The sequence below is a fragment of the Monopterus albus genome, unplaced genomic scaffold (genome assembly GCF_001952655.1).
Source record: "Monopterus albus unplaced genomic scaffold, M_albus_1.0 scaffold482.1, whole genome shotgun sequence".
In the NCBI taxonomy this organism is placed as follows: Eukaryota; Metazoa; Chordata; class Actinopteri; order Synbranchiformes; family Synbranchidae; genus Monopterus; species Monopterus albus.
Window position 1 is genome coordinate 248,501 of NW_018128362.1, and position 15,830 is coordinate 264,330.

The window sequence follows — 15,830 nt, forward strand, 5'->3', positions numbered from 1 at the left end:
ATCCTCTACACCCTGTTCACCCACGACTGTGTCACCTCCCACAAAGTCAACATCATCCTAAAGTTCGCGGATGACACCGCAGTAATAGGTCGCATCACTGGTGGGGATGAAGCAGCCTACAGGAGGGAGGTGGTCGGTCTGGTCTCATGGTAGTCAATTACTGAGTGAATATCTCCGTCATACAACCTCAAGCTGGAGCTTTAATATGTTTCAAATATGCCACCTTAGTGTGAGAGGTTAAGCTTTATTCCTGTGTCCAAGGGTTAGCATATCGTGGCCTTCGAACACACCGACTGAGTGAGGTAAACGAGTCAATAATATTTAATTAAGTCTTTGGCCAATGGGTGATCAGGACAGCAGATGTGGATGTTATAATTACCGAGTATTAAACGTTTTGGCAGGATAAAACCCAAAAAGTCAGAAAACTCATGAATAAAACCCTTGTTGAATTTAGGAGGACGTTAAAACCCTGCACACAGCAGTGGAAAAGAGAGCTCCACCACAAACAGCTATAGCTCAAAAGTGGAGTAGGAGTAGGAGTCCACTGTGAGGTGCTGACATTTGAAACTGTTTTTAAAAACTGCCGCCAGGCCACCGCCCCTGCCCGGTGAGCGCGGGGAGCTAAAGAAGGAGCAATCCAGTGGGAGAAGTTCATAAAATGCATAACGCTCACCTTCCTCGCATTCTCAGTTTGCACATGCATAATTGCACATTGACTGTTGACTGCTGCACATGCTGCTCCCATGCAGCATACATTCTCTTATTACATTCTTATATATTTTTATTATATTGCTGCATTTGCTGCTCAAAGTGCCTTAGATTTAGTGTTACTTATTTGTCTACTTTATATTTCATTTGTATTTTGTGGCATTCATGTGGACGGCAAAGTAAGAATTTCATTGTACAGGGAAACATGTTTCCTAACTGTGCATATGACAAATAAACACTTTGACTTTGACTTGACCACCCTTGGCCTGTTCCCAAGGCACTCCAGAGTACCATAACACCCACTTTAGAAACCAATGGTCTAAGCAGCACTACAAAAAAGGAGTGGCAATTTAGGAATACCATTTATCTAAACTAAAGCTACTAGGCAAATATGGATTTGGATAAGGTCCAAAAAGGAAGGCTGAACAAACAACAGAGAAATCACAGAACATATGTCGTTGCAATTCCCATATTCCCAAAAGAATGCTCCGACAGCACTGGCAGAGCAGCAATAAACATTAAAATGTGGATTACCTATTACCTGTCTCTGAATAAAAATGGGGAAAAAAGTGAAACTATTTATTTCATTTGACTATATTCCAATGCTCTGTCAGTGGTTGATTGCTGTTTTTTTTGGGGGGGGGCTGACCATTGTGCTTTTACATCAGTGGGCTAATTTGTTTAATCTTCCCTGCTGTGGAAATGCACATCACAATGCACTGAAGGGAGTTTTACCCTTGGTGGAAACGCAGCTAATGATTCCATCATTAATCAATACAGGATGAGGACAAATCACAATCAGGATTGTCAGGCAGGAACGCATCAGTGTTCTCAAGGTACAGCACTATGTCTTACCCACTGTCTGATGCCAGTGAGTCTCCCACGGTGTGAGTGTCAGTTTCGTTCTGGTTCTCCCCCTCCTTTCTTGGGTGCCTCTTGTCCCTGGGTTCATTGTTGTTGTTGGTGCAGCCACTGCTGTAAGCTTGGGGCTGCCTGGTTCTACTACTGTTTCCATAAGGCAGCACAGCCCCACTTTCATAACCATTCACTGCCCTGGAGCTAGGCTTGTTTTCCAGGATTTCATGGTGTTTGCTGTAGGACGGTAGTGAAGATAAGCGACCCTGATGGGACAAGGATGCGGGAGCTGGGGTAGGGGTGGAGGTGGAGGTGGTGTGCTTGGGCAGCTTGTATCCATGAGAAATGAGGAGGTCCTCCACACTGTACATGGTTGCATTTGTTTATGCTGGTGATTTTCTTTCTTTTAGTTTTTTTTTTTTTTTTTTTGAGAGCGTGATAGGGAGATCAGTGGTCAGGGTGTCTGTGCTCCTTCCCTGTGTGCAGAGGCAGGATCACCAGCACAGCTGTGCAGCAGAGACCATTACTGAGGAAAAAAGGAAAAGGGGGAACAACATGAATAGACAGGAAGGAAAACAAAGAAAAGGAGGTGATGATAAAACCATTATCCCCTCTACCCATGTCCAGTTTTTGTCAGGGGTCACAACCCACATGTACAGTTCAGAAGGTTGAAGAAAAATTTAACAAAAAACCCAGTTCAAATTCTGAATTGCCACAGCAAACCCCAAATCATCCGCCTTCTGAACAGCCTTTCCCTCCCTCCTTCTCTGTTTTCCTAGCAACAACTCTCTTTCCATCTCATTTGGAGATCAGCCAGGACCAAAGCCATCCAGAACTGCATGAAAATGTAAGGTAAACACACATCCTTAAAAATAAAGAAAGGAATAAATATCATTTCTAACAATAAGAAAATAAAATAACACAACATGATCATCAACAGTGAGTAGTTAGAAGGCTGCTGGTGCAGCAGTAAAAACACGTCTGTTTGCAAGGGGCTCCCTGTTGACTTCTGTACAGTAGCTGCAAGGTAACTGTTAACAGCCAACCACTGCTCATGGTTTGCATCAGTAAGGCAGATGAGAGACCGAATTCCTCTTTGATCACATTCTCTCTTAAACGTCCTATGGTAATGGTCAAAAAGGAATTTTAATGTTGTGTCTTTCACTGTAGTAAACTGAAAAATTTTGAGTTGATGTAACATATTAGATTCCAAAATGTCTAACAGTGTATTGCAGTGCCATATTCCTCTGTGATTTAATACATAAAAATCATTTATAGGAAGGCGGAGCATAAAGTGTGATGGAAGTGTGCTGGATTCAGTGTGGTGTCGGCGAGAAGGTTTTAATATTGATAACTTAGGCCAAATTATTATTGTTAGGACGACTGCTCCAACAGGGGGCAGGAGGAATAAGTAGCTGAAAACAGGTGCAAACTTGGGCTGTGGTAGAAAGATAGGGTAACTTTAATAACAGCTTGAGTCAGGACACCAACAACACAGAGGCACAGGCAAGGCAACTGGAGGAATTGGGCAGCTCCGCTAGAGAACTGGCTGGTTGATTAGAGTGGTGGGCATGGGGGTGAGAAGCCAGGGAACTGCCGGTGCGTGAGTAGAGGGGTACACGGTGGATCTCACAGAGTGTGAGCTGGGATGTGGTCACAACACGGTAGACGTCAGTTGTTCTGCAGACTTAACAGGTAAGTGATACTTCTCAGAACAAAAACTCTCAGGTGTTGTAGGAAAATGACAGTTCCAAAAACCTGGAGCCACTGGGTGGGAACAAGCACAAAATAACTAAAAAAAAGGAAAGGAGAAGAGATAAGACAATCAGGTTGTAACTTCAAGAAGAGACTAATTTCTACACTAGAAAAACAACTCTGGTAGGAAATGCTGTCTTTAGGGAGCCGAATACCGTGGAGGATATGTCTCAATGAACTGGTGTTTGGTGGTTGTCAAACGAGGGTTTAAGAAGGCACATAGTGATTACTGAAATGATACAGCTGCAGATGTAACCCAGGGGGGGGGGGGGGAGCCGAGCAGACCCAACAGTACCCCCCCTCAAGGGGAGTCTCCAGGCTCCCCACCAGGCTTGTCCAGGTGCGAGCGGTGAAAGTCACACACCATCTCTGGATCCAGAATATAGGAGCGCAGCACCCAGGAGTGCTCCTGAGGACTGTAGCCCTCTCAGTCGATGAGGTATTGGTACCCGCGTCCCCGGCGGCAGACATCCAGAAGATGGGACAGCATAAGCCGAACCACATCCACTTCCAGGGCCAGAGGGGGCAGTACAGGCTGAGAGCAGAGGGGGCTAGAAGATACAGGCATTACCTGGGACACATGAAACACAGGGTGCACATGTAACGACTGGGGCAACTGCAGCTGGACAGCCGTCGGATGGATGACGTCGGTAATCGTGAATGGACCCAGGAAGCGTGGTGACAGTTTGCGAGTGGTGTCCTTCAGATGGATGTGCTCCGCTGATAACCAGACCTGTTGACTGCTTGCGTAATGTGGGGCCACCCTGCGGCGGCAATCTGCCAGGCAGCGGTTCTTTTCAGTTGTCTGAGACAGGTCTGCCATCGTCTCCTCCCATATATGATGGCAACGATGAATGTGGGCCTGGACTGAGGGCACGGCTATGTCTGCCTCTTCTTCGGGAAATACTGGGGGTTGGTACCCAAGAGAGGCCTCAAAAGGCGAGCGGCCCGAAGCTGAGCTGGTGTGGGTGTTGTGTGTGTACTCAATCCAGGGCAATAGCGTACTCCATGTGGTGGGTTCGTTGTTGGTGACACAGCGGAGAGCATTTTCGAGTTCTTGGTTGAGCTGTTCTACTTGTCTGTTGGTCTGTGAATGGTATCCAGAGGAGAGGCTGGCCTTGGCTTTGATGGCAGAACAGAAAACTGACCAGACCTGCGAGATGAATTGGGGTCCACGATCTGATACTACGTCCATGGGTATGCCATGGAGTCAAAACACATGCTGGATGAGTAGATCTCCATTCTCCTGGGCCAAAGGCAGTTGAGGCAGTGCTATGAAATGAGCCGTTTTGGAGAAGCGGCCAACTAGAGTGAGTATGGCGGTGTCATCACAGGACGGAGGAAGACCTGTGACAAAATCCACCGCAATGTGGGACCAGGGAATGGACCATGCTGGGTATGGGTAGACGTCATAAGAGGCCCGCCGGAGGTTGGTGGGAGGCCTTAGACCGAGCACAGACCATACAGGCTTGTACAAACTCTCGGGCATCCTTGTTCAGAGTAGGCCACCAGAAGTGTCTTTGAAGGAGTGAGATGGTGCGATGAATGCCTGGATGGCAGGCGATGCGGGAAGAATAAGCCCACTGAAGGACTGGGGTTCGGGCCGCATCTGGCACAAACAACTGATCCGGTGATCCGTTTCCTGGATCTGGTTGGCTGCATTGGGCTTCTCGTATGGTGTCCTCAATTTCCCAGGTGACGTGGCGATGAGACAGGATGGAGGTAGTATAGTGTCAGGAGTGTCCTTGGGGGTTGCTGGGGGGAGCTGGCGTGACAGGGCATTGGGTTTCAAGTTGCGGGAACCTGGGCGATAGGTGAGGGTAAAGTTTAATCTGCCAAAAAACAGCCAGCGGGCTTGTCTGGGAGTAAGGCGCCTTGCCGACTGAAGGTAGGAAAGGTTTTTATGGTCAGTCCATATGATGAATGGCTGTTCCGCTCCTTCCAGGGCCATCGTGAATGGCCGAATAATGTGAAAGCACTTTGAGTGTGCTGTAAGAAGTGTAGAAATGTGCTATACAAGTATAAGACCATTTACCATCTTCACCGCCAGAAGCTCCCTGTTGCCCACATCGTACTTGTGTTCTGCAGGTGTAAGGCGTTTGGAGAAGTATGCACACGGGTCCTCCTCTGATCGTTGGGACAGTACCGCCCCCACTCCCACATCTGTGGCGTCCACCTCCATGATGAACTGCTTGGCTGGGTCAGGCTGGGTGAGTATAGGGGCTGAAGTAAAACATTGCTTTAATTCCCGGAAGGCCTGCTCCACCTTCCGGGTCTACGTGTACCTCACCTTAGTTGAGGTCAACTTGGTTAGTGGGGCAGCAACTGAGCTATAGCCTTTAGTAAAATGGTGGTAGAAGTTTGCAAAACCCAGGAAACATTGCAGGTCCTTCCAGGGCTGGGGAGTTGGCCAGTTGGTTACAGCCGTGATCTTTGAGGTGTCAGCCCACACCTTGCCCGTCTCAACTATGAAACCAAGAAAAGAAATGGAATCAACATGGAAATCGGATTTCTTGACCTTAACAAACAGTCGATTGTCCAATAGCCGTAGGAGGACCTGTGGTATGCCTACGATGGTCAGTCAAGGAAGGAGAGTAGATGAGGATGTCGTCAAGGTAAACAAACACAAAGCATCCTATGAAATCCCTCAGCACGTTGTTAATAAGAGCTTGGAACACTGCCAGGGCGTTGGTCAGGCCAAAAGGCATCACAAGGTATTCGAGAGAGAGAGAGCCAAGCAGACCTGACAATTATGGCCTATTACAAAAAGTCAAGAGTCCTCGTTGTCAACTTCCATGTTCAAATGTAGTGTCCAGTCCGTGTCCAACTAATCAGTGTCCAAGACAAGTCCCGAGTCCAGAAAATCAGGACCTAAGCTGGACTTGAGTCTGAATCCTGGACTACTACAAAACTGGAAGAAGGTACCTCGGACTCTGAGAGGACTGATCACAATTTTAACATTTTATGGCTGATACAATTCCATGAGAAAATAATCTGCAGAATAACTGCCAGTTGTAGCCATATTATGTCCCATTTGTTGAAGTATTTAACCAAAGAACATGGAGTAGTTGTTGAGGGACCACAACAATCTATAACGATTCTAATAGTTAAATATTGCTACGCCATTTGCTTTCTGCTCCAAAAATGTCTGTAAATATTAGCATCAAGGACTGATGAGGAAATGAGCTGATCACACCAAGTGTACATCTGCTCATGATATAATGCCTTTGATGAAGTTGTGCTTGCTGCCTTGTCAACAGGACAGATGTTGCTGCAGCCCACTCACTCAATACGCCCTCTCTCTGCTCCCGCTCCTTCCCTCCTCTGGTTCCATTCTCCTTGTGTGTGAGCCCTAGGACAGCCTACTAGATGATTAACAGGATCTGCAACTGTGAAATGCTGCTTGCTCTCTGTGCATGTCTGGTTCTATAATACGATTATCTTCTTCATTTAAAACCCTAAACCTGTCAGTTTTAAAGGATTCAATCTTAGTGCTTATCCAGTTAATACTTTTGTTCAGTTTAACTTTTCATTTGGTGTTTTGAGTAAGCTTCTCAAGAAGAGGCTTGTGCTGGGTTTGGTCAGGAAATTGCTGCGAATAATATCAGTGCAAAAAGATGGGCTTTGTGATGCTTCATTTGCTTCCAGATGAGCATGCAATCCTTTTTCTTTTGAATTGACTATTATTTCATGTTTAGCTTAGTTGACCTTGTGCTGGGCAACAGACCAGTAACTAAGTTCAAGAAGTCTCTGAAACATGTTTAATGTTATAGTGTATGCATATACTGTATTCCAGTCTTAATCTCTCTTTGTGTCATTGCTAAATGAAGATTAACTTCAAAGTAAGGAAGTAAGTAAAAAATAAGGACTTCCTCCTGAAAATGACCTGCCCTCACTCAGTCCCCCAACCTCACTGCACTCTCATTCCCTCCTTCCATAACAAGCTCTGGTTGAATACTCCTAATGCTGTTGTGCAATGGAATTGCCTGTTTTATAGCAAACAAAACCCCCAGTTCAAGCAGCATTGTACAACAATGGTTGGCTTTCATTCCACAAAATACATCACTGTGTTTTTTACAGTGCCTTCTTGTATGAAAAAGACTGGCATTACAGCCCCCTGAATTTGACAACTGACAAAAGAGCAGACATGTTGTATTTTTAATGACACAGTTAGAAAGAGAAATGACTGATGCAGTTTATATAATATAATAATTTATATAATGCAAATTAAGACAAAAATAAATAAATCCATATGAAGGCTGGCATTTCCCTGCAGACAACCACCACACCAGCCCCCTTGTTTTCTCTAATTAGCTACTGCATATTACTACTGTAACATTTATATTTACTATGCAGTGAAAACTGTAAGATTGCCACTTTTGAGATCAAGTGAACTTTTGCCAAGGCTGCAGCTTGTTAATAGAAAACAGATGAAAGCATTTTTATCTGTGTGAGGAGACTGCTGGCTACACCAGCAGCAGGGCGAGAGGGCATGACAGCTTGCAGGTCGACAGTTTGGTGTCACCTACTTATTTATTGCCCAGTTGAAATAAGGGCGCAATGGAGAGGTGGGGAGGAAGGAAAGCAGAGAGACAATTCAGGAGAGGCACTTTGATCAGGCCTCAGGGAAGACAAGCCCAGATTGATAAATGTGATAAAGATTAGCTGAATAGATCAGACTATAGAAATAAACTTTATAGATAGAGAACAGTCTATGAAAATACACTATGCAACAAGCATGAAACAGAAAAAAAGAGAAGAGTTTCTGTATTCTGCTCAAAACAAATTGAGACAGTGATAAATATCCTCAAGACAGAGATGTCTTAAAGAGCAAATTCCTCCAAAAAGGGAAGAGTTAGAGACAAAGAAAATGTGAACAGGCTGTAGTGTAAAAGTGCCACAACTAAAGAAATCACCAGAGCGCATTATCAAATGACGACAAGCCCACATCCTAAAATATTCCACAAGAGCCGCACCTCTCCACCACATTGTTCCCAGTATCCTTGGATCTGTGGCAGCTGACCCGAATGGGTGTGTATTTGGCTTGTTTCTGGCCCTGTATCTGTTAGGACTGTGCACGCACACAAGTTTTCTCAGGGCTGACAGCCCATCACATTCAGCAAACAGCAACATTCTGCAGATGGTTTATCTATGTGACATTACTGTGTCCAATGAAGGGGCCGTCTCTCGCTTCCTGAGGAAGTGCATCGCTGTGAGGATGGAGGAGAGCTGACAGTGTCGCAAATGTTTCCAATCAGGCTCTCTGCGGGTTCCTGTTTGCTCCCGAGGAAAGAAGTCGGAGGCCTGCTTCTGGCAGACGCCAGAGGAATAAACAGTCAAACAACCTCGGGCCATATTTTACCCATAGTGACCTCTACAAAACACAGTGTTCTCCAATTCAAGTAGGCTATAACTCAACAACATAAAGTGTGGGCATATTACCTGTCTGCTTTCTGGACACTCACCATTCATCAGAAAGTTCCCACTGAGCTCAGCAGCCATGCTACTCATTTAAGGCAATTACTGCAAATTTGTAAAATTAAGGTTGAATAGCTTTGCAAACTACCAACTGAATACGTTTAAATAAATGAAGAGTGACAAAAAAAGATTTCATTGTTCATTATAAAACAAAGCTCAACACCACATTGCACCCCATGTGCTTTCTCTAGCATCCAAGCCCTCCTGGTAGAGACAGTAGCAACAGGCAGGGTCTGTGCATTGTGAGTCCATTAGCTCATACAGAAAGGTTTAGCCAAAAAAAGAACACCCTACATCCATTATTTTGTTGAACATATCCCATGGCAACAGTTGTTTTGCTTTTGTGAATGGCACCTCACAGACAATAGCATGTGGGCTGTTACGACATTCCCACATGGATCGCTTCAGCCCAAAACTTATTGCAGTCAGATTTCACTGGGAGCAAAATCAAAGGCACAGTGGTGGTGGTGGGGGGGTGTTGTTTTTATTCCACCATTTTCCAGCACATCACGGTCTGCAACACTGTGTTGTGCTTCTGATTCACTTCAGACCAGCCAAACATTTGTCCTTCAAGTTACTGTATCAGTGTCTGAATCCAAGGAACTTTTTCAGTAACAAATGGCTTACCACAAGAACAGTGTAGCTAACAGCTCCTTAGTATATATGGCAAAGCCCAGGAACCATGAAGATGCTGCTAATGCGAGGGTTATTTTAATAATGGACTAATGTTCCATTGTGTAGCAGCTCAGTTGTTATCATGAGATTTTCTTCAGCTGAATACATCCAACACTCATACAGAGCTGAGTGTTTGTTTCAACCACAGCTCATTTGAAAATCATCATTTTATATGCGAAGAAAAAACATTATGGACAGGTTATCAGGTACTAATACAGCAAGGTGCTGTTCTGCTTCACAGTGTAGTCTTCACCTGCACTGAACTATTCCCAGGTCATGCTGGTTTGGAGTCTGCCAAACTGGCTTCATGGTAATTAGTGTCTGTCAAGGTCTGGGGCTTGCTAGAGATGGCAGTGACATGGTTTATAAGCCTGGAGCACAGAGATCAAAGGTTTAGCATGCTCTGGCTTTCTGCTAATCAAATGTGGACAGATGCATGTGTCTCACTCAGTATTATAGAAGAAAAGATAATGGCTTAACCAAACCAAGATAAACATATTTTACCAAGAGAATAATTAAGAGACCATAACCCCATCAAGAAAGTGTATGTATGTTTAGAGAATGATATTTAAATGAGGCAGCAGCAGAATGATGTTGACAGATCACTGTGATTCAGATTATAGGCTCTCCCACATAATGTAACTAAGGTGTTGCCATGAATAGATGGATGCCCTGAACAATGCAGAAAATGCTATGTAAACACATGATAATGAATGGTCAGGGTTGTCTCAAGGGCTTTAATTACCGCACTGGCATAAACAGAGACAAACAGAGATCTCAAAGCAGGAAGCTCAACCATCTGCCAAACATATGGAAATCCGCCGGCACTCAGTTAGGACATCACAACATATACACCGAGCGTGCAATCCCTTTCATTTCATGCCTCAGGCTCACCACTCTTGCTCCAGGAGGCACCCTGGCAGGTGTCAATAGCTTTCACAGGTTTCTGGCTAGCTTCATCCACCAGCCTCCATCCTCCTGCCTGCATCACCTCTCCCCTGACATGACATGTGACATCAAGCCGGACCTCTGAGGGGATCCCTGTAACTGGGCAAACATCAGATGACTTTCAAAGGCTTGGGCTACAGCTACCCAGTGGCAAAAAAACTCATTTTCTTGGTGTGCTTGGCCTAGAAATAAAGCTGCAGACTGACAGACACAGCTCTCTACCATCAAAGATGCTAAACCGTCTGGTGCACACACACTGGTACTTGAAAGGGAAAGTCTAGCCCTAGGATAACCAGACTGCCTGGAACACCAGTCAGTTTTTGATTTGTCGCAGGCTGTTTGGACCACTCCTCAAAGTTGAACTCATATGACCCATTTCACAGTGGTGGAGGGGCCCTACAGTTTCACTGGCCAACCCTTTTCCCCACTGCTTGAAGCAATTAATGAGCCGCTTCCCTTTTAAAAGTATAAAGCCAGTGATTTTCTATGTTTTGTTTTTTCCACTGAACCCGTACAGAGACTGAAAACAACAGTGAATTTCATTTACCCACCATTGTGTCTGTGAATCTTGAACCTGATTTAGCTTATTGGTCTGTGCTTTAGACTATTATTTGTCCAAAAACTAAAACACACCAGGGAGCCACACCACTGTACCGCCTCCACATTTTATTTCAAAAAAGAGACCCAAAACCTAAGAATGGCCATCACTTTTTACGGTCTGTCCTCCTGTAAAAAATGATTCAATAGATCTTTTGTGCCAGCAGGTTATTACGACCAATATTTATGTTGTTATGGTCTGGTGACCTCTAGTGACTGTAGTAATTTTAACACAAGCAAAGTTTGGTAATATGGCAAAAAGTCACTGTTATAAGGAGGCTGGGGTTGATGCCTAGGTACACAAAACACAGGGCTGTCCCCACGTGAGGGAGGCTGGTCTCCAGTGTGTGTATTTCAAGTAGTTTTTGTTCCTAAAAATAAGCAAAATGTGACAAAACATAATGAAACCCGTCACAGTTTCATAATCATACAATAACAACATGTTTATGGCAGGTTCCATGATGATGAAGTTTGCATTACTTTTGCCAATGTGTTCATGACTGTTTCCATGACAAAAAAATACATTAAGCTTGTCGTTACAAAGCAAGGTCTTGTTAATGTTGGAGAAGTTCTTGCAAGTCCGCCTAGCAACATAGTGGTGCTATTTCAGGAGATGCTCCTATGGGTTGTATGAGAAGGATGCGACAAATGTACCTGAGTTGGATAGGCTGGAGAACTTGTTGCTTCTTATGCTGCACATAACAGCGTCGACAGACAGAGCAGAGATCACATGTGTTTGTGCAGTTGTCTCTTACTGCAGAGACTGCAAAAAGCGATGGCTGTTCTTGGCCTTTGGAGCTCTAAGTTTCATAAGGAAGACCCATGCCCACCAGTGCAGCATTGCGGCTCAGTGGTGTGATTTAATAGCTTTTGAACAATGATGGAGGTCTACAGCACAGGCCAGTAAGTTAAACCAGGTTCTGGATTCACAGACATGAAAATCAATGTTGATTTTTGTCTCTGTATGGGATTTGTGGAAAAAAAACAAAAACACAGAAAATCACCAGACTTCTCCTTTAATACACCCCCTGTACCACCATACTTCATCCCCCTCAGGACATCTAGCAGGGCCTTGTCTACACACACCATCTCAGTCTCAAGGGTGTGTGAAATACCTGCCACACCACACACACTCCCACAGACACACACACTTTCTTACTCTTGCCTGTGAAACTGCATATTAGCCTGTGCTGCTCTGGGCTATATTTTGCAGTACTTCAGCGTTTTAACCTGTCAGCTTTTAAATCCTGCACACTCTGTCTAGAAAATGTCTCTTTTCTGACAATTGCTAATAGGGTTTGATGTAAGTTCATTGACGTATGATTCTTGGCAGGAAGGAACAAATCACTTCTGTAACATTAACAGTATTCCATAGATATTATAAACAACACTACCTAAAATATCCAGAGCATGCCAGGCCAGCACTAATAAGAGTAATTTCAACAAATCTGGTGTGATAAAACTGGATTACTGCACAAATAACTACACTAATGATAATGGTACCTCATCTGTTAACTACAGCAACATTATGACGAATGAGTAATAACATTATCTTGAGCTTGAATAGATCAGCTGAAATCTTTCCATAGACAACCTTGGCCTCTAGAGGTCCCTACATAAGAGTAACAGTTTATGTGCAAAACCTAAAACTATAGTCATAAAGTAACTGCAAACACCTTGTGATTAAATGTGAAAGGCATATGTTTAATGTGTTTAATCCATCTAGACGAGCAGGCAATTACATATTTAAAATAAAGTATAACTATACCGTAAAACCTTTTAATGTCAACGTTCAATACATACATATACGAATATAACATTATTACGCAAAGTGACTTCTCTGACAGTAGGGCACCTCCGTGCACAGTACTTGCAGGGGGCTGCTTGGAGGAAGGAGAAGAGAGGTCAAGCAACAGCCATAATCGTGCAGACATGCTGCAGGTTGACAGGCAGCATGCAGACATGAAAGCAGCCTAAACTTGTGAGACCATTTGCCACGGGCTGTTTGCAGCACATTTACAGCGCCATTTGGCGGGCATCCGACCGCAGCTGACAGCTGCACATTATATTCCTATATGTCTTTATGAAATGATTGATAGGTTTGGCATGATGGCCCGCTGGTTCTGTTGCAAATCGCAGCCGCTGCCAGCCTAGCCCCGATGCGCGCAGTTCAGAAACCAGACGCCAAATTCCGTCTAGGCATCTATCTGCTTAAAGTTTCGTTATAGTGAGAAATAGAGGCACAGCTGATATAAAAGGATTTAAGACCGTACACGGATCAGTTGAGGTCTTTGTCTTAATTCGGCATTTGGATGACCCGCTATTCAGATTAGAAGTCCGACTGCTTAGGGCACACTGTGCGTGGAATGCCACTGAAGAAACGTAAGGCTGAGGCAAAGTAATTTTCCAAGTTAAAATCGCATACATGGCACAGCTGTTTGGACTAACACAGAATGGATACCAAATACAAGCCGTGACAGGAGTAATTTAAATCATGCTCTTATTAAAAATCTTTGCTCGTAAACTAGGGCATTAAAACTGCGTAATTTGGACGGAGTTTGGCCTCTCTTCCCCAGCAGAGACAACGGGGCTAACGCTAGCCTGGCTAGCTCCATCAGCAATCTTTAACCTTCAGATGATAAGAGCGCATCCGCAAATAGTGGCAGTCTACCGCGGAGGTTTCAAGTGGAAAACATCAAGGCCGCCATCCTCCCACTCCTTCACCTTCTAATATCGCGTCCCGAAAGTGCCACGGCGTTGTCCTAAATCCGCAAATCCCAACAGCGCGGCAGAAGAACGCCGAGGCAGCTGGAATAGGCTGCAACTTGAGGGAACGCTGGAAATACTGAACGCAGAGCAGATGCGATTCTCAACCCCTGTATACTCCTGACAGCAGCGTTTCGCCGTCTGAGCCACTGGCATGTGTCGTGACAAAACAAAAACAAAAGCCCAACAAATGCCCGAAATAAACGCGGTGTATGGCTCGACCCGGAGCCACTTTTACCTGAGAAATGAGTCCTTGCGTTTGCCGCCTAGTCCCCAGCAATCATCCCTGCCGCTGCCTTGAACGGACTGAGCTGGGATCTGCTGAGTGAACAGCCTCTACAGCACAGCACAACACTGAGGAAACATCCCTCTGCTCATTCATCGGGGTGGCAACTTGATGCTGCTCACACTCAACATAGCATAGTCATCAAACTCATGGACAGACATGCATTGTCTTCTGTTTTGAAACTAAATTCGCATGTAATTCGATAGTGTAGGCTAATTACTAGGACATAAAGTCTGTGATTAATTTACATCAGAATGACTGATGTCTGTCCATTGATTACTTGTAAATAAAAATGTCACCTCCAAACATCGACTGTTTTTATACAGTAGGTACATTTAGTGTATGTTTGCATGTACAGGATTACACTGACAATAAAATCATATATAAAAATATGTATGATAATATTTTTATTTTAAGCTCCCAAACGTGCTCACTTACTGTTAACACATGCAGAGCTTCAACAATATGTCTATTAGTACATTGGCAGGAAATTTAATTATTTTGATGAGCAGTTATCATTTAAGTCATTTCTCAAGCAGAATAACAAAAGTTCCAGATTGTCAAACTTGAGACTTTGCTGGTTTTCCTTGTATTGCAAGCATTTGCCCTTGTCTTTTGGACTTCTGGTTGAACAATTAAATATTGGATCTTACCTTGGGAACAACTAAGCTATGACTATGTTTTATGATGTTTTATAGAGTGATTATTACTTGAAAAAAAAAACAATTGGCAGCTTAATCACTAATACAAATAACATTTGAAACTAGAGAAATGCATTTCCTGTCATAAATGCATGTGGATGCTGTGTGCTGAAGGATCGCCCTGAAAATGCTGAACATTTGACACCTGAAAGGCATATCTGAAAGTATGCTGAAATAGAATTTTCCCATTCATTTGAATGGGGCAACCTTTTCAAAATAAAGCTAAATGTTTCAGAAGTATCAAGTTTAGAAAACTTCTGAATAGAAGCATGAATGTCCTTGAGGAGCTGAACATTTTAATAGCTGAGCCAGTAGTGAGTCTGGCCACCTTTTAAAGCTTGGTATGTGCCAGGTAGATTAACATCAGGGGGTTGCAGTGCCACCTGGCAAACACTCTCTTCTCTGTGATTGGTCTAATTTGTGACCACTGGTTATCTTGTCTCAACAGTTGTCTGAAGTTAAATAACTGATTCAACTGATGATTGACCCTTCTGATTTTGAAAAAAAAGAAAGATTATGAATTTGTTTCTGGACACACTGTACTTACCTTGGTGGCTCACACTCAAAGAATGCCAGAAAATCATTTTATGCTGCTTCTAGTCTATCCTACTGATTTCAAAAGTTAGATGTTTATCATACAGAAAGAATGTGCTAAACGTGGCTGGCCTATAATAACTACACATTTGTGGGGCTTGTAGACCAAAATTGTCCATTTCCCATCAGAATCCTTCAAACGTATAATTAAGATTATTTTAGGAATGCCAGAGAATCCAGTGGCCACTGAATTTTCTGAATCGATCTGGCAGAACCACAGGAGCTGCTGTGAACCCAAACTGCACCACAGTGTAATGTAAGCACAAAAGTGATTATGTGTTACGTTCCTCTATCCGTCACCACCAACTCAAGTTGAATCAACAGCAGGAACTATTGTCAACATTTGAGTAATTGTTGGGCAGTGATTATGAACATGTGCTCCTTATTTTCTGCTTGGTAACATTGTTTGTCAAAATTCAGTTTAGAACAGGTTGTGTTACTTGTTTTAACACATTGTTCACATGCTA

At 43.8% G+C, this 15,830-nt stretch overlaps 1 protein-coding gene across 2 annotated transcripts in view; it reads right to left on the reverse strand.

Annotated features, from left to right (window-relative positions):
• The window catches only part of LOC109952641 (microtubule-associated protein futsch-like), a 25,663-nt gene extending 11,488 nt beyond the window's left edge, over nt 1–14,175 (reverse strand). The window contains exons 1-2 of one of the 2 annotated variants that reach the window (XM_020587818.1): nt 14,021–14,175; nt 1,564–2,089 (exon numbers count right to left, since the gene is read on the reverse strand). In XM_020587818.1, coding sequence (XP_020443474.1) covers nt 1,564–1,934 — 371 coding nt within the window. In that variant the 5' untranslated portion in view covers nt 1,935–2,089; nt 14,021–14,175. Of the gene's footprint in view, nt 1–1,563; nt 2,090–13,740; nt 13,988–14,020 lie in introns of those variants that run through there. The other variant, XM_020587819.1, reaches the window with a different exon arrangement.
• Nucleotides 14,176–15,830: the final 1,655 nt, after the last annotated feature.